The following is a 19,969-nucleotide window of genomic DNA, read 5'->3' on the forward strand; positions in this document are numbered from 1 at the left end:
CAGCTCCTTATCATGTGACTGAAGCAGGTCCAGAACATCACCTTTTTCAATTTCTATTAGTCCTAGATCGAAGCCAAGCTTAGTTATGTCATTGATAATACGGGTTACTTCATTTTCAAATCCTTTAAAATCATTTGCACAATGAGGAATAATCCTTTGCCACATAGCTCTCAGGTTGCTAGACGTTACCTCACTCCATGCTTCCTTGACATTCTCAATGCAATTTTTGATGTTGAATGCCTTCCAGAATTCTGCCAAAGTCATAGCTTCATCTCCTGTAGTCTTTTCTATTGCTTGTGAAAAAGTTCTTCGTAGGTAATATGCCTTAAAGGATGTGATCACACCTTGATCCATTGGCTGGATGATGGAAGAGGTATTAGGTGGTAAATAAATAACTTTTACATTTTCACACAAATCATTCAGTGCTGCTAGATGACTAGGTGCATTATCTAATATCAACAAGATTTAATGACTTGCAGTACCTCAGCTTCAGGACAAAAACAGTTTTTGTCATCCAAGCTTTTCTATTGAATCTCCAATGAAGAGGGAGAAAATTTTTATCTAAACGTCTAAGCGGGTGAGGATTTTGTGAACGATAAATAAAGAGAGGCTTCATCTTGTAATCTCCAGAAGTATTGCCACATAGTAAAAGTGTTACATGCTCCTTCGAAACCTTGTAGCCAGGCTGTGATTTTTCATTTTTCGCGAAAAATATTTTAGTGGGCATTTTTTTCCATAATAAGCCTGTTTCGTCAGCATTAAATATCTGAACATTGATATAATTTCCTTCTTCAATGATCTGTTGCAATTCACCAGGAAAACTAGCTGCTGCTTTTTCATCGGCACTTGCAATTTCACCTTGTACACGAACACTATGAATGCTCGATCGCTTTTTGAACCGATCAAACTACCCTGAACTTGCAGATAAAGTTTCTTCCACTACTGACGCCGAATCATTTTTGCTTTCTAATTGTTTTCTTTTTAAAGTTTCAAACAATTCAATGCTTTTGTTTTTTTTATAGTCATTTGACTAAGAGGAATTCTCTTTTGGTTACAATCTTCTACCCATACTGACAATAGCGTTTCCATTTCAATCATAAGATGGCTTCTGTTTCTCGTGGTTTGGAACGCAGACGAAGTCTATGCACTTTGTCCTAGTTGCTTATAGTTTGCAGTGTGGTCTAAAATATGGCAAACAGTTGATTCATTTAGACCGAACTCTCTTGCAATTTTGGCTTTGGTTATGCCTGCTTCATACTTATTTATCATATGCAACTTATCTTCTAAGCTGATTACTCTACGTTTCTTCTTGATAGCTGTAGACTTGATATCATCCTTGTTTCTTTGAGCATTCATTGTAGGGGTAAATAAGAAGAGAAATAAATATCCATACGTACTTCAGGCAAAGGCAGACGGTTACTGGTGAGCAGGCACCGTTGGATAAAAATGAAGCACTACAAGAGAAGGTTACCTGGAGAGTGGCGACTCGAACTGGTTGCACAGGTAGTGGGAAACATCTTGCAGCCACGATAATTCGAATTTGGAGCGCAATAATTGGAATTTTGGCATCAAATTACAAACCACGATAAATCGAGAATCGTGATAATCGAGGTATTCCTGTACAAGATTAGAGGACAGCAGAAGGATGGTGGCAGCCAGTTCAGTGAACCTATGAAAATGTCTTAAAAAAATACCAAAACAGCATACATGGGAAAGCAACTGGAGGGAGTTGGTGAGGTATCAGCTATTAAGCATAATCTTCGGGATACAACTAAGTATTTGAAAGGAAGTTTTAGCTACACATCCCAAATATAAGAACAATATTTTAAAGTTGGACACATTTAGGATTTATAAAGGGGTTAAGCAGAAGAGAAGTAATGTTTAAAACAAGTTGTTTGTTTTTGGGAGGCTATGATGTGATGTATTTGTGCCAGAATAAGCTGTATGGGAAATCCAAAAAGAGAAAACTTACCTGCTGGCAATCACAATATTACTTAAATTGAGAGAGAGAGAGAGAGAGAGAATGAAGCATAATCTTCCTTCCTAAAAGGAATAATGTTTTGGTAGCATTGGAATTCAGCAAATTATCTTCACCTCCATTTCAGAATGATGAGGGAATTAGTGTTTAAATCACTTGAAGATCTTGAAAGTTGGAATCATTTGAGAACTACAAGGTTTTGTGGGGGGGGAAGAATGGAGTGTACCAGTCATCAACAAAACTATGATTAAGATTAGAGGTGGGTGAAAGAAAATCATTTGTGTATAAGTGTGAGCAAAAGCATGGAATTCTGGGTACTCTAACAATGATGAACACCCCATGAAAGGAAACCATCTATCAAGATATGCAATGAATGAATCAGAGAGAAAAAGCTAGCACTCCAGTCACAAAGAATGAGAGAGAGAGAGAGAGAGAGAACATAAGATGGTAGTTAGGTAAGGTTGCAATGCTGGACTCAAATGCCTTGGAAATATCAAGAGCGACCACATTAGTTTCTCCAAACTTTTCCATGGCCTATGTCGAAAGACAGACAGGGATAGTATCCAGAAGTTCTGCTGTACAGTGAGAGTGACAAACTATTTCACTAATTAAATGGTGGGTCTCAAAGTAATGAAGCAGCTGGTTGTTAATGACCATTATTTTTGAGATTACTGAGGTAAGAGCAAATAAACAATAGTTTGAAGGCCAACTGTTATCTCCCATTTTAGGAACCAGATCAAAGCTTGCTTCCATGCTGTTGGGTACAGGATGTGTATTAGTTGTGGAGAACAAGCTTTTAGTACAACTGAAGGGATATCATTTAGTCTGAATTCATTATCAAGACTGAGTATTTTTTGTGATATCCTTTTGGTTAAAGATCAGAGGAATCATACTATGGGCACTTTGTGGTAATGGGAGATTTGCCTTAGTCATCTAAGGAGTGAAGAAAAGAAAAGAGTGATGCCAAGATGTTTGTCTTATCTTTACATGATGTTACTGTTGTACTAATCAGGATATGAAAGAGAGGTGGAGAAGTTGAGCACAAAGAGTCTTGGTGACAAACCAGAAAGGTTGCTTTGGATTTGTGGATTTTTTTTTTTTTTTTTTTTTTTACAATGGGAGAAAACTGAGGAGTTCTTGTAACAGTTGGAAAGTCCCATTTCTAGGGACATCTGTGAATAACATCATGATAAAGGCTCTTGGAGATAAGATAAATCTAATATTAAATCCTTTACCTTCTCAGCAAAGTACTATGCACAACCCTCACCATGCAATGCAATAAAAATCAAGGACTCATTTCATTATCAAATCTGGTCCTCTCATAAAAACATCTTAGACACACAGACAATACAGCAAATGTATTATGTTACTATGTGCATATAATTGAACTAATTAGCTGTTTATTCTTTAGCCATGTTTTGAATGTTGTACTAGCCTCTGATTCATAACATCTGCTGAAAAAGCAGACTACAAGGTATGCAAAACCCGAAGAAATTAAGAATTAATAAAAATTATTTTATTTTTAAAATTTTTGTTTTTATATGGCTTAAAAGCCAGCAGTTTTTTTTTGTGACATTAATCCAAATTATAGAAGCCTTAGAGATATGTTATGCATTCATGCTATTCCATATGCAGACAGTAGCCATTTTGCTCAATGCAAAACCACACAAACTCCTGAAAAAAAGATCTCCAAACAAGAGTTAACCGTAATAAAGACATTATGCTGAGAGAGAGACAAAGTACTGAAAGAAAGAGAATAGACAAAACAAAGTCCATAGGTTATCATGAACACTAACACATTAATCAAAACTTATTTAATGATAAAGTGATTAAGTAAGTTTTCCATTAAGATTATTGGATGCACAGCCAATAGTGCTATAAAAGGTATGTTGATAAAGGAAAGGCCTAGTTTCTGTTTGGACAAAGAGCATGTTTTCTGCTACAGGTCTTTACAAAGTGAAATATGGATTTGCTGATGGCAATCTAATGTTTATTGCAGGTTTCAGCATAATCTGAATATGAGACTCCGGGAGGGTGGGATTTCTTATCGCAAACAACCTGTAGTAAGCAGTTTTTTTTCAATCAACAGCTTTGGTACGCCTTTTGCTGAACCATTTCTTTCATAGTTAGATGGTCATCAGCATTCATTCTAATAAATTATGGAAACAACTACTGTGTTATAGAATAGCTACAGTTTAATATAAACTGAAACAATCATCCAACATTTGCAGCTTCATATCAAGGTCATCATCTGGAGTATACCCAAATATACAAAGAAACAATCTATGTTACAATACACATAGCATACTAAAGTCACTAATTTGGTCAACTGTTGACACTAATGGCCTGACTTCTGTGAAAAACCCCACTGCACTGAAGCTGTAACAATCTGCACTAATGAGTAAGCATTTATGCACAAATTAAAAATTATTAGCTATACGTTTATAAACAACAGCTATAGCAAAAATACCATTAACACCTCAACCGGCCATGACATCTATAGACGTCCAGCAAAATCTGGATACAATTCAGTAACACCTATTGAATAACATGGATAAGAAGTGCAATTTGGTATCACTATTTCATCCACCATGGCCGGTAGAGAGGTTAATAAAATTCTTCACAAAACTACACCTAAAAAAAATGGAAATACAGATTACAGTATAACTAGCAATTCCATACATTAAAGGGTTATCAGATAAAAAACAGAATGCCACACTATTGTACCCTTAATGCTACTTTTAAACCACCTATAAAATTAAAAAATATATTTAACTCCTCCAAGATTTCCTTCTCCCCTCCTATGGCTCATCCTGGGATGAATCTAGTGTACCTGTAACTTACCTTATACTGATAAAACTGGATGCACAATTCCAATCCATAAAAAAAAACACAAATGACATAAAAGTTAACAATTTTGGTAAAGTGGGCCTCTTGGATCACATTCTTAACACCCTACACCAAACTGATTGGAAGGGTACCTGTTCCTGAAGCCTCTGAAATTTTGATCAATCATCCCAATCTAAACAGTAATGGGGGCCTAAAAATCCCAAGAATATGGATGACACACATTCAACCCACATAACTTCTGTTCAAGTTCTCCATCAAAACTTCACTTTAGGATCCTAAACAATAATTTCAGCTCTTATTTTGTAGATTGGCCATCATCAATTACTGTTTTTGTTCTAATTTATCTGTGAGTAATCTCTAGCCTAATTTTTGTTAATTTCTAGCCAAACAGATAACAGAACTCTAGCTTGATGTAGGTTTTTTTTTTTTCACTAGAGGTCAGGCCAGTACTGTTAATGGTTGACAAAATTAATGTGACTTTAGCATACTACGTGTATTGTAACAGTTGGTTTCTTTGTATATACATGTATACTCCAGATGATGGCCTTGATGTGAAGGTCAAAACATCAGGTGATTATTTTAGTTCATATTAACCTGAAGTTATTATAGCACAGTAATTGTCTCCATAATTTATCAGAATGAATTTTGTTGAGCCAGTTATCAAAAAATTGGGTTAGATATAAATTTGCATCAGGTCAGTGTTTACAGCAAAAGCTTCTGCATATTGTTCAGCGTGGTCAGTGGTTTTGGAAAAGGAAGCCAAATAGAGTTGTTGACATTAAGGTCACCTAGGAAGATAACTTCACTATTTGAATGGCTGGATTGCTGAAAGTCAAGCTTCATAGATAGGAAGGTGAAGGAGTTAGTGGCTTTCAGAATTTGTAGAGCAGCAAATACAGCAGATGAGTTACTTTATGAGGCAGGGGAAACCATAAACCAGAGATCAAAAGCAGGGATTAAGCATTCTCTGGCAAGTAATGCTGGATCTCACAAAGGTACAGGAGCCACTGTGGTGAAAGTAATTATGCGCCCAAAGATGATATTCATCTTCGCCATGATGAATATGAAGAAACAGGTTGAGCTCTAAAGGTGATATAGAGATCCTGCAGGATGTCTGAACAAACTGGCAGCTTGGACAATGTATAATAGCTGCCAATTCAATATTAAGTTATGCACTCCAGGAACTAGGGCTGTATTACATAAATAGAACTGCACTGCAAGGAATCAATGAGATTAGCGATAATGGCAGAGAGAATTGAAATCCAGAGGACATACTGAAAATCTCAAAGAATCATTGGGATGCTAAGAAATACTCTGCCAAGAAGGCATAAGAAGATTATTATCCCTCTTTATAAACCTGATACAACACCATCTGCACTATACACAAATCTGGTCAACTGGGTTTCTTGGGGATGTGGAAGTGTTGAGGAGGATTCAGAGGCACATAACTAAATGGTGACTGGTTTATGGAGTGCTCCCTCTGATGAAAGACTGAAGGCTCACAGGTTATAAACTGTTAGGTAGACACAGAGATGATAGAATCATCATCATCATATACATATGTTAAAAGGGTTTTGTAAAGTAGATGCTATAGAGATTTCAGCACATGATTTGACAAAAGAGAACAAAGAGTCAGCACTAGATATTTTGCTTGGAAAATAGTAAATGAGAGAAATAGGTTGCCAGAGGTAGTTGTAAGTACTTTGTTGACGATGGTAAGTGTGAGTCTTCCACAATGAGTCTGGACTCTATGGATATGCCATGAAATAATAAATCCAAGCTGCTCATGTGGTGAAGTAAACCATGGATCATCTTCTGTAATGCTGCCTAATAGACATTAATAATATATGTACCTGAGAAGATTTAATGCAGTAATAAAACAGCTTTAAATTATATTAATCAGTGAAATCTGACATCTTTTGTTTTTGCATTTTAATGTATACATTTAAATATATGCTTTTAATCATTTATATGCATGCTCTTACGTTTTCTGTAGTTTGCACACGAAATAAATAAATAAATCCAAGATCTCTCTCTAGTAGGTTTATGCACATTATTATTACTAAAAAGACCTCCAGATGTCAGGGACTTATCAAGGAGGACACACACACACACACACACACACACACACACACACACACACACTGCTCTATGAGATAAAAATCTAGCCTCATCCCTTTTCTACTGCATTCATTATCAACTTCCAGTGGATGCCTTCTTGTCCTCTCACAACTCTCCATACAATGAAAAATTCCATCTACTGGTATCCAGTATGACCCACTCAAAAGTTGGTAGAACTCTATCATATCACCCCTTGTCTCCTGTCTGCTAGTATCTGCAACCCACAAAATTTTTTTAATCTCTCCTTTAATCTACATTCCAGTCTCCTGATATCATTTTTAACACTCTTCACTGTATCTATCAGAAACCAGATATGCACACAATAGTCCAAATGAGGTGGTATCAAAACCTCGTAAAGAGGTAAAATGACTTCATCATTCCTCTATATCAGTGTGCATTGCAGCACTACAATTATCTTCTGAGTTGTATTTGCAATTTTTGCCACATGACTCCTGAACTTCATCTTCCTATCTACTCAAACTCCAAGATTCCTAGCCTGGTCAATTTCTTCTAGAATAATCCCACCAATATAATACTCCAGTGGATATCTCATTACAACAAAGCACATAACATTTACTAACACTGAACTGACAGCCATTTTTACATGCCCACAATTACAGCTTATTCAAATCATTCTGCAAGTACTGCAATGTCAACTGCATTCCTTATTGCCCTGCCTATTTTTGCATCATCAGAAAATATTTATATGTCACCAGTTAAATCTTTCCCATTTTCATTTATGTAAAGAATGAATAACAATGGAACAAGGGCCGATCCCTGGAGTACATCACTGGTCACCTTAAATCCTGAAGACTTACATATACCACTTTCTGATGTCATTAAGCCATCCTCATCACCAAACTAAGAATTTATAATTCAATCCCATATCCTCTAACTTATGCAACAGCTTTCCATGCTGAATTCAAAAGTCCAAATGTATCAATGTGTAACCATTCTCCTTGTCTAACTCAATCATAATGCAAGCAAGTTATTCAAACATGACCTTTCCTTATAAAACTCTTGTTGTTCATTGCAAAGTATAAGATTCTCTGTCAACTCATTTTTGTACACAAGTTCTTACGAACGTTTTCAAAATCTTCACCACCATCCCAGAACTGATAGAGTGATAGTTAGATGCATTAGTCTTTGCACGACTCATGTGCAACAGGATTATCATATACATTCTTTCCAGATTAACATTCTTTTAGCATCTATGCTGATATCACACCAGTCGCCATTACTGAATTAATATTCAGTTTATGCAACAGCTCTAGTACCAGTCATACACCAGGTTGATAGTGCTTTTAGCATAATGGGCACGAATTGCTTGAGTAATCTCTTCAGATGCAGAAAAGATTACTCACCCCACCCCTCCAACATACCATTGTGAGAGTTATTCTTTTGCATTCATTCATTCTTTCACTTGCAACATAACGATAGAATTCTTTTAGGTTGTCTTTAGCTTGCAAAGCCAGTTTCTTTACACACTCACTTTAGCTTTCACACTATAATTGTAACACTTTTGGCCTGAGTTTTACAATTTTCATAACTGATATCTTTCTTATGCACATGTTACTGGTACTCAAATAATTTCAACTTCTAGGGTGCTTAAAAAAATTTATATCCACTGTTTTATCAGCTGTTTCATTCTCTAATGCACTCATCCAACGAGTATTACTTTATGTTTTATTTTATGTAATTGCCATGCATTCATGAATATATGCTGCATTACATAATTATGTAATTTGAACCTAGTCAATCTAATAGTGTTGCCTATTGAAAAGTGAGGCATTTTATTATAACAGCACCTTAGAAGTTATTTCTGTCATTACGATTTAAGGTCATAAAGGCTGGGAATTAGAAGAAAAATTCATAAATTTGGAAAGTGGATGGTCAACTTAGAAATTAAAAATGAAGTAAAAATTTTAGAACTTCCAATGAATCTAAGATTCATCACCCAACACATCTATAATTCAGTTTGAAAAAGCAAATCAGCTGCAGTCAAGTATTGTTCATTTATCAGTTGATAAGTGTATGTCATTCATATGGATATAAAACATCAATGATAAAACGGATTTACTTTTCCAGTTTCCTTTAATTAAACATCTCAAATCATGTTATGATTTAGCCATTTTATGGATTATGTCCACAGTAAAATACAGCTCAAGAACTATAAAAGCTGATTTGTCTATATTTAACCAATCCACTGTCCTTGACATTATGTCAATTAAAACATGGTTGTGAAGTGCCAATTGAAATTGATATAACCTACAGATACCAATGAAATAACATGGATATGAAGCATAAATTGATTGATATATTTCATCCATATGGATGTCTGAGTAATTAAAACTGGCTTAGACAAGAATATATTGAATACAACTACACCATTTTTTCTTCCTCACCAGATCACATTTCTTTGCACAATAATAATAACTCAGAATACTACATCAGCGCTTCCCAAACTGTGGGCAACGGCTCCCTTGGGGCCGTAGGTTTTGTTGAGGGGGCCGTGAAATAATGAAAGCAAATTTAAAATGTTTTAAGACTAAGTAGATTTTATTTTTTATCTTAAAAGAAACGTATTTAATTTTTAAATTAAGGGGATAAAAATTCCTTATTATTTTCCAGCCAGTATGCGAAACTCTAAGATCGAAAACTACGATCTAAGAGTTTCATGCCGAAGAACTATCGGCAAATCCAAGCGTAAGTGACCACTTGGTAGTACAACACCAAGGCAACTCGAAGCAAAGGTGGAGCAAGCTCCCTCACTATCCTTGATATTTTCTCATAATGTAAAAACACAGCTTCTGAGATGTAATACTGTCATTACATTATGAGGAGAGGTCACTACCCAAGACCAGTTTCAACCTTTTTTGAGGTCTCATCAGTGAGTAGGTAGACCTGGATGATATCAAAGTTTAAGTGAAAAGAACTTGCATACCTTCACTATACGAATGCCTTAGTTATATTTAATATATAATAATACATATGGGCACACCTGTCTGGAATTCGTATAGTGAAGGTATGCAAGTTCTTTTCACTTAAACTTTGATATCATCCAGGTCTACCTACTCACTGATGAGACCTCAAAAAAGGTTGAATCCGGTCAGGGTAGTGACCTCTCCTCATAATGTAATGACAGTATTACATCTCCTAGGAGCTGTGTTTTAACATTATGAGAAAATATCAAGGATAGTGAGGGAGCTTGCTCCACCTTTGCTTCAAGTTGCCTTGGTGTTGTACTACCAAGTGGTCACTTACGCTTGGATTCGCCGGTAGTTCTTCGGCATGAAACTCTTAGATCGTAGTTTTCGATCTTAGAGTTTCGCATACTGGGTGGAAAATAATAAGGGATTTTTATCCCCTTAATTTAATTAACTTCGCCAGAAAAAATAGCCGTTTGGCTTTTCATCGTATTTAATTTTTATTATTTCTTTTTTTTGTTATGTTTTATATTTTCATGAAAGAAATCACACATTGGTGTGGGTTCACAAATTTTGCTTCCTGCGCATTTCAGTGCTTAATGAATATTAGTAAATATATGCTTATTCATATAAGTTTCATTTCAAAGCAGAAATCTAAGAATTGCAGTTGCAAATATTTCACCTGATATTGACTTTTTGTGTAGCAGTATTGAAACACATCCATCACATTAAATTGTTATTAAACTTCTTTTATGTTTTTAATTCTTTCTTTATTACTAATCATTTTACGTTTCATGTGCTTATACTGCAAATGTACAATAACAATATATCTACCTATATAAAAATACGAGATAATGTGCCATGTCAAATGTGTATGTAAAATGCTAAAAATGTAATATTTGCATTTGATTTTGACAATATTCACTGTGTATGTTTTGTATTGAATATATATACAATAAACATTATAATAATATATGTCTATATTACGATATTTTTTAGAGGGGGCCGTGAAATATTTTAAATTTTCCAAAGGGGGCCCTGACATCCAGAAGTGTTTGGGAAGCACTGTACTACATTATGACCATTATTGCTAATATGAAACTGAATACATAAACTCAAGAAAATGACAAACTGCAGTAAAGATAAAATATCATATATCATTTGCTCAATGATAACGATAGTGATAATGAAATGCTAGACATGAAAAGTGTCAGGTATACTGAACTATTCATAAATAAGCATAACAGTGAAATAGTGGCACAATCTGAAATAATAACACTTTATTTCTAATGAAGAATTGCAAAAGAATCTGTACCTTTTCCACAGCGATTACACGTAGCCCTTCTGGCAAAATTTACATTTCCACATCTGAAATATAAAACATGACACCTAGTTATAAAACAATTCATAAAAATAAACAAAACATCTCCATGTATATATCTTTAACATTTATTATACCCAAGGTAAAATACTTTCTACATATACACATATATATGTTTATAATTATTAACTGACTTAGACACCGAGAAAAAAAAAAAAAAAGAGATTTAATAAGGTTTCACTACTAGTTTCATCAGAAATGCCGACTTCATCGGGTGAATACAATACCAGGGTGTAAACAACTTAAAAATATATTGTACAACAGGCACAGAGTTTAGAACAAGTAGTAGTTGTGTTTGAAATGGAGTCTGAGCATTAGTTCTAGTGTGAATGATATCACGAGTACGCCAAAACTGGATTACAGCGCTATGTGAATTGGGTAGGCTGTAAACTGAGATTGCTGTTTAGATGGGAAGGGTCGAGAGCTATTTCTTTGGAATCCAAGATACGTCTCTCTAATTCATCGGAGCATTTATGGATGTTTGAAGTTAAGTTCCAGTCTATTTGATGTTGTCGTCTTTTAACACTGGTATTAGCAGAGAATAAAATGTGGCTGGATAGGGCACTAGCATGGTTCTGTTGTAAGAAATGTTACATTGATGTTCTTCTAGGTTGATAGAGATGGACTTTACTGTATGGCCATAATATGGTTTGCCGCAACTGCAAATGATTTTGTACACTCCTGGGAACTGAAGAAAGTTGTGTTTTACTTTAGGTTGACTGAGGCAAGATTGGAGTTTTGGTAAGGTGGAGAAATATGTTTTAACATTAAATTTCTTCAGGATTTTCGCCAGTTTAGGAGAAAGAGAACTTATATACAGAAAGGAGATGTAGGCTGTGGGGTTTGAGTTGTCTTCATTACTGTGTTGATTACATACACTAAGACGATTATAGATACTTTTAGGAGAGTAACCGTTATTTAAGCAAGTCCTTTTGAGGTAATTAAGTTGATGTTGAAGTTCTGCTGATTCTGACAAGGATCTCACCTGATGAGCTAGTGTGGAAATAATTCCTAATTTTTGAGGGAGGTAGTGGTGAGACAAAGCATGTAGGTATCTATCAGTGTGTGAGTTGGCTTCCTAAAGATAGAAATCTTGAGACCATCAGTTGTTCTAGCAAGTTTTATATCCAGAAAAGCCAGAACATCATTAACTTTTGGTTGGGATGTGAAGTTTATATTTTGATGAAAATTGTTTAAATGATCCAGAAAGGTTTAAGGTTTCCAGGCCATGCTCCCAAATTAGGAAAATGTTGTCCATGTAATGCAACCAGATTTTGGGTTTCCGTGTCGCTGAGGAAATTGCTTTTTCCTCAAAATTTTCAAGAAAAACATTGGCTAGCACTGGAGACAATGACTACCCATGGCCAAACCGTTGTTCTGTTGGTAGATCTTGTCTTCAAATAAGAAGTAGCCCGAGTCCACACAAAGAACAAGTAAGGCAAAAATCTTCTTAGATAACTTTTTTTTTAAAAGACTGTGTTGGAACGTTGGTGAACAGTGAGACTATGTCAAAGCTGACCATTCTGTCAGCTTCGTTAAGTTGGATGTTCTTGATCTTTGAGACAAAATCAGCTAAGTTCTTGATATACGAAAAGGATTTTCCTGTGAGAGGTTTCAAGGAGGAAGCAAGATATTTCGAGAGATTGTATGTGGGGGAGTCAATGCCTTCAACGTTTTCTTTATGGATCTTCAGAAGGTCATATAAATGGGGAATAAGTGAATGAAGAGAGTGGAGTGACAGGCAGATATTCCTAGGTAGATTTGAAAAGATTATTTGTCCGATTATGTAGTTCTCTTGTGGAATCTCTTTGAAGTTCAGAGTAAGTATTACAATCTAATAATTCACAAATCTTTAAGTGATAATCGGTTCTATTCAAGATAACAGTGACATTCCCTTTGTCAGCTGGCAAAATGATAATATCTTTATTATTCCACAGTTGATGAATAGCTTTTCTCTCCAAAAGGGAGACATCAGTGGGAGGTCTATTGGTAGTTTAGAGGCAACGTTTTCTATTTTTGTAAGAAAAAGTTCTTTAGGAATAGATATAGGTGATGGGACGAAATTAAGCCCCTTGTTGAGTACATTTACTTCTGCCATTGCAAGAATATGTGAAGATTTATTAACAACAACATTGTTAAGAGTGTGTGAAGCAATATTAGAGGATAAACATTTGAGGAAATCAAATTTCCTAATCAGTTTATATTTATTGATTTTGGGGTTCTAGTAGCAAAAAGTGCACTAATAGATTTAGTCTCATTCCAAGATATATTGTCTAATGAAGACTAAGCTGTTTTCTAACATACCTTTTTTCAAGAACAAAGAAGCTAAACTATGTTTGGTATCCATAATCCTTTCTGCTAAAAGTTCTAGTTTGGCCTTGCAGTAAATAATATGCGCTCGTTTTGTATGGATGGACTCTTTAAATTGTAAGAACTTAGGAATGATTGAATGGAACTTAGATCTTTCTAGGAACACTAGTCTGTTGATAAAAAGTCAAATATTTTTAAGGCTCTTCTGGCACTCTTATGAGATGCTGGATATCCTCGTCAGAATGAATATGGTTATTTACAGAGTGATTGAATTGGGTTTAATGACATGTTTATAATTATTAACTGATTATAATTATTATAATTATAATTGATTATAATTATAATTATTAACCAAAGAATGCATATATGCATTCTTTGGTAACCTTAGCTGGTATTTTTGCATTATTAAATTTATATATGCTTATGCTATAAGTTAATAACATTATCATTTTCTAATATTCACCTTCAAGGACAAAATTATAATATATTGTGATTAAGATTTTGCTGTTTTCCTATCAATAACTTCTTAAAAATTAGTTAATAATTTTAGGTCTGCAGTTTGATCAGCTCTTAGATTTCTGTGTTCTATAACAATCTTGGTGCCTGGCTGGCCAAGTGATTAGTGTATCTGCTCTCCAGCCAAAGGATGCAGGTTTGAATCTTGCCTTGGACATGAATGTTTGTTGATGTCCTTCATTCATTCATTCACATACTTTAAGATATACAAATATACACTATTCCTAGATGGACTGAGTGGAGTAAACCTAAACATCTTTCACTGAAGGGGGGGAGGGAGGCCTTCTCCAGTAGTGAGTGAGAGTTCGGAGGCTAAATGCAATACAATATAAATCCTAAATGAATTTATATCATGGTCCTTTTTAAGTCTTTTTCTGCCATTCTTCCCAGAAACTTTTATTTTCTAAGTATTCATCACCTGTTATGTTTAAGTGAGAATGCAGTTATAAATTAAAGATGCAAGAAATTATATTCTTGGTTTCATCCTTTATCCAAGTGTAAGCAAACAAAGTGTGTGCATGAAGTAACTTCATGATAAGGCAACTTGTATATAGAGACTAATGACTTCACATGAATTGCCTTAGTATCTCATAATGCAATGTACACATCCTTACAGATATGTATAATGTTATGCATTATGGGAAGGGCCACTACCCGGACCGGTTTTGGCCTGTATCGAGGTCTCATCAGTGGGAGACCGACCCAGAAGTGATACCAAAGTTGAAGTAAAGCAGAAGTCATATTAAGGGAAATGATGTGAAATCATTAGCCTCTATATACAAGTTGTCGTGTCATGAAGTTACTTAATGTACAAACTCTGTTTGCTTACACCTGGATAAAGGATGAAACCAAGAATATAATTTCTTGGCATCTTTAATTTATAATATAAAAAGTGGAAAAACGTTCAACATTTATCTCTAATCCAGAGTATTTTAATAATACGATGTGACACCCATGGGCTACTTGTATATGGAAATATGACTTCTGCATTACTTCAACCTTGGTTATCACTTCTAGGTCTCTTCTACTGATGTGCTTTTGTGCTGAAGTGGTTGCTTTCCCTGAGATATGAGCAGCTCTGCTCAATGGTGGGGTGAGCCTGCTAAATATGCAGAGCCACTGTTGAGGGTTCTTGGTGGTGGGGGTGGGCCTGTCACTAAGTGGAACTACCACTGAGTTAAATGATCCTTCAGGTGATCTGAGGGATTGCATGAGTTTTTGGACACTTAAACATAACTCAATAAAAGTTGAAACCAGTCTGAGTAGTGGCCCTTCCCATAATGCAGAACAGTATACATGTCCGTAAGGATATGTATGTTGCATTAAGGAATACTAAGGCAATTGACGTGAAGTCAATAGTCTCTATATACGAGTTGACCTATCATGAAGTTACTTCATGCACAAACTTTGTTTGCTTACACTTGGATAAAGGATGAAACCAATATAATTTCTGGGCATCTTTAATTTACAATATAACCAAGTGGAAAACTTTTCAACAAAAGAATGCAACTATAGGTTCTTTATATATCAAGTTCTGTATTATTTTCCTTTCTAATAATAAAATCTGCAATTAACATATGTGCTACTTGACTGATTTTCATCAGAATTCAAATCTGTGGTATCCAGTCTAACCAACTATATTTCTACTCCAACTGTTATAAGGTTCCAAATACGCAGATCAGTTTGAACACTGATCTATGTATTACTAGTTCCAGACTTAATTATTTATTTCAATATTTAATTTACTCATTACCAAAAACATATCTTACAATTATAGCAATTGTAAAATTAGTTATCACTTTATCACTTCATTAATGAAAATTCAGTATATACTGTTTTCCCTACTTATGTTCAGATTTTGTCTTTTTATTGCTGATTAAATAGTGCTGGAGACACAGTGAATTTATTTAAGAAACTATCATCATCACTAATAACTAGTTTGGGTATACCAATCCCACTGAATACATTTAATTTTATGTTTCTTTTGAATCTCTTAGATCTCTAGTAGCATTTTTTATCCTCTTTCATTGCAATAAATTCTTTGTCAATTCTGAAATGACAATTATTAAAACTAGAAATGAATTCTTTAATTCCACAAACTATGTCAATACCAATCTATACTTCAAATTAATACTAAATAATAAAACTGGTTTATTCTGTTAATTTGACTTGGGAAATTAGAAGGATTGACCAAAATTCATTTGATTCATTATGACAGTAGCATTGTCATTATTTGCTTTGATGACAGTTATATTATTCATGTTGGAGGCTTAATGGATTTTTTACAACACTCAAAAAGAATTAAAATAGAATTTAATACTTCCTATATTTCGTCCTAGTCACTAGGACATCTACTGGGATTACAAAAACAGTTAATGTAACATACACACAAATACACAAATAATAAACAATACTGAGCCCAACCACATGGGTGACACTAAAGTCCTTTCTAGTTGGAGCACCCTCTAAGGGCAGTAGTAGGTGGCCTGGAATGTAAGGTGGGACCTCTGGTGATGAGTGTTTCCCAAATCTTCAGAAGCTTAATACAACCGTATTTATTCAGATTTGGTTGGTTTTTGAGAGCTGCTGCTGCTTCCAAGAAAAGTCTCTCTTTCTTGAATTTGCTGTGGTGGAGTATGGTGGTTTTCTTCCAAGATACCCTGTGGGTGATATCCAAAACATGGTCAGCCAAGCCTGAATGGCCATAGTTGTGTTTGCAGATGTAAGACTTGTGTTCATCTAAGCGGATGGATGCTGATCTGCCTGTCTGTCCAAAGTACGCCAGCTTACAGGAACAGGGTACTTTGTAAACTCCAGGTAGAGAGAGAGGAGGGAGCTGATCTTTCGTAGAACGGATAAGGGTAGCAAGTTTGCAGTGGGGCTTATATGCTGTGTGTAGGTTGTACTTTTTTAGTATCTTGACTATTATTTCGGATGTGCCACGGATGTAGGGTATGGTGATGGCATTTTTAAATTCTTGTTGACGAGAAGGACTGGGAATGGGGGAAGAGTTGATTATTTTTGATACTGTGATCACTGTAGCCATTGGAGAGGAAAGTGTTGTGTATGTGGTTAAACTCAGTAGTGAGGGCGGTTCTCTTGTGGGCTCTCTTGGTAAGAGTTTTAATAATGCCAAATTGTTGAGAGGGGTGGTGGTGGGAGAGTTTGTGAATGTATCTACCTGTGTGCGTGGGTTTTCTGTATACAGTGAAGGCAAGTGTATCAATTAGGCAGGCGTGTGACTAAGGTGTCTAGGAAGGGTAAGCAATTGTTCTTTTCCTTTTCCATAGTAAACTGGATTCTTGGATGTAGGCTATTGAGATGACTGAGGAAGGAGTCTAACATGTCTGGGCCATGAGGCCAAATAGAGAACACATCATCTACATATCTTAGCCAGATAGAAGGTTTGAGTGGGGCTGAGTCTATGGCTCGTTTTTCAAAATCTTCCATATAGAAATTGGCAAGGGAGGTGGGAACCCACGGCAGTTCCCTCTATCTCCTTGTAGATTTTGTTCTTCCAAGAGAAATACCCAGAGTTAATGGTAAAGGAAAAGAGATCTAAGATGTCGGGGGGGCTCTTTTCCTTTGCCATTAACTCTGGGTATTTCTCTTGAAAGAACAAAATCTACAAGCAGATAGAGGGAACCGCCATGGGTTCCCCCCTCTCACCCCCCCTTGCCAATTTCTATATGGAAGATTTCGAAAAACGAGCCATAGACTCAGCCCCACTCAAACCTTCTATCTGGCTAAGATATGTAGATGTGTTCTCTATTTGGCCTCATGGCCCAGACACGTTAGACTCCTTCCTCAGTCATCTCAATAGCCTACATCCAAGAATCCAGTTTACTATGGAAAAGGAAAAGAACAATTGCTTACCCTTCCTAGACACCTTAGTCACACGCCTGCCTAATGATACACTTGCCTTCACTGTATACAGAAAACCCACGCACACACAGGTAGATACATTCACAAACTCTCCCACCACCACCCCTCTCAACAATTTGGCATTATTAAAACTCTTACCAAGAGAGCCCACAATCTTTGTTCCAGTGGAACCGCCCTCACTACTGAGCTTAACCACATACACAACACTTTCCTCTCCAATGGCTACAGTGATCACAGTATCAAAAAAATAATCAACTCCTTCCCCATTCCCAGTCCTTCTCGTCAACAAGAATTTAAAAATGTCATCACCATACCCTACATCCGTGGCACATCCGAAAAAAATAGCCACGATACTAAAAAAGGACAACCTACACAGCATATAAGCCCCACTGCAAACTTGCTACCCTTATCCGTTCTACGAAAGATCAGCTCCCTCCTCTCTCTCTGCCTGGAGTTTACAAAGTACCCTGTTCCTGTAAGCTGGCATACTTTGGACAGACAGGCAGATCAACATCCATCCGCTTAGAGGAACACACGTCTTACATCTGCAAACACAACCATGGCCATTCAGGCTTGGCTGACCATGTTTTGGATACCACCCACAGGGTATCTTGGAAGAAAACCACCATACTCCACCACAGCAAATTCAAGAAAGAGAGACTTTTCTTGGAAGCAGCAGCAGCTCTCAAAAACCAACCAAATCTGAATAAATACGGTTGTATTAAGCTTCCGAAGATTTGGGAAACACTCATCACCAGAGGTCCCACCTTACATTCCAGGCCACCTACTACTGCCCTTAGAGGGCGCTCCAACTAGAAAGGACTTTAGTGTCACCCACGTGGTTGGGCTCAGTATTGTTTATTATTTGTGTGTATGTTACATTAACTGTTTTTGTAATCCCCATAGATGTCCTAGTGACTAGGACGAAATATAGGAAGTATTAAATTCTATTTTAATTCTTTTTGAGTGTTGTAAAAAATACATTAAACCTCCAATATGATGTCCTCACAGCACTTAAGCCTCTACACACGAGTTATATTATTGTTTAATTTCATAAAATCTATTATTTTATGGATCATGCTTTTAGGCAGTATTACCTTCCTCTCATAGTTGCTGGCAATATCTGAGGTAGTTAGTAGATCTCACTTTCAATATTCACCATTAATTTTAAATTCTCTACATGACTAATGATAAATTTACAACTTGAAATGCTAGCAAGTTGTATCTGTTAGAGGCTTTCATTTGTTTTTGTTTTTTAATTTAATGATGGGCATTTTAACTTCCAATCCTCCTCCACCACATGCAACTTCAGAGATTTGAAGGGAAGACAACAATTCTGTTTCAAGTTTTACATAATTGTTCCTCATAGATAGCTGGTGATTAAATTATTTGTTTTAGACACCTCTATATTGCTCACTCAGCACTTCTTAAAACAAATTTTTAACTACACAAGTGGTACAAAACATTTTAAAATAAATAATGTTCTCCATATGCTACATGAAGCTTTAAACTTTGAAACTTTAAACGTAGAATTGTTGTCTATCTTTTATAATATCTCCACCTTACAGCAAAAGAAAGAATTTGAAAAAGTTAAAGTCTTCATAATAAAAGATTCTGCAGGAATGGAAAGAATGTTTGGTAATTCCATTGCACAAGGGTGATGCAAAGACCGGTGTATCCAACTATCAATAATTAGTATCTCAAGAGTGGTGGTGAAGATTTTGAAAAAACTGGTTAGGACTCGCATTCAGAAATGGGTTGACAGTGAATCTCTAATTTGCAATGAGCAAAATGGGTTTACTAAGGGAAGGTCATGTTTTAGCAACTTGCTCACATTCTATAACAATATTACCATTGAACTAGTCAAGGAGAATGGATACACCATGATACTTTTGGATTTTGCTAAGACTTTCGACAGAATACAGCATGATAGATTGTTGCATAAATTGGAGAATATCGGTTTGGGTTATAGAATATTAGTATGGATAAGAGGATGGCGTC

The 19,969-nt window shown here is 35.7% G+C and overlaps 1 protein-coding gene across 1 annotated transcript in view; it reads right to left on the bottom strand.

Annotated features, from left to right (window-relative positions):
* The window catches only part of LOC150098640 (uncharacterized), a 134,874-nt gene that overhangs the window by 98,723 nt on the left and 16,182 nt on the right, over positions 1 to 19,969 (bottom strand). Inside the window, exon 2 of the mRNA XM_090405833.1 lies at positions 11,192 to 11,244. Within this exon, the coding sequence (XP_090261959.1) occupies positions 11,192 to 11,244 (53 nt within the window). The remainder of the gene's footprint in view (positions 1 to 11,191; positions 11,245 to 19,969) is intronic.

The sequence above is a fragment of the Typopeltis vanoorti genome, chromosome 15 (genome assembly GCF_054136105.1).
Source record: "Typopeltis vanoorti isolate ZY-2024b chromosome 15, IOZ_Tvanoo_1.0, whole genome shotgun sequence".
Classification (NCBI taxonomy): Eukaryota; Metazoa; Arthropoda; class Arachnida; order Uropygi; family Thelyphonidae; genus Typopeltis; species Typopeltis vanoorti.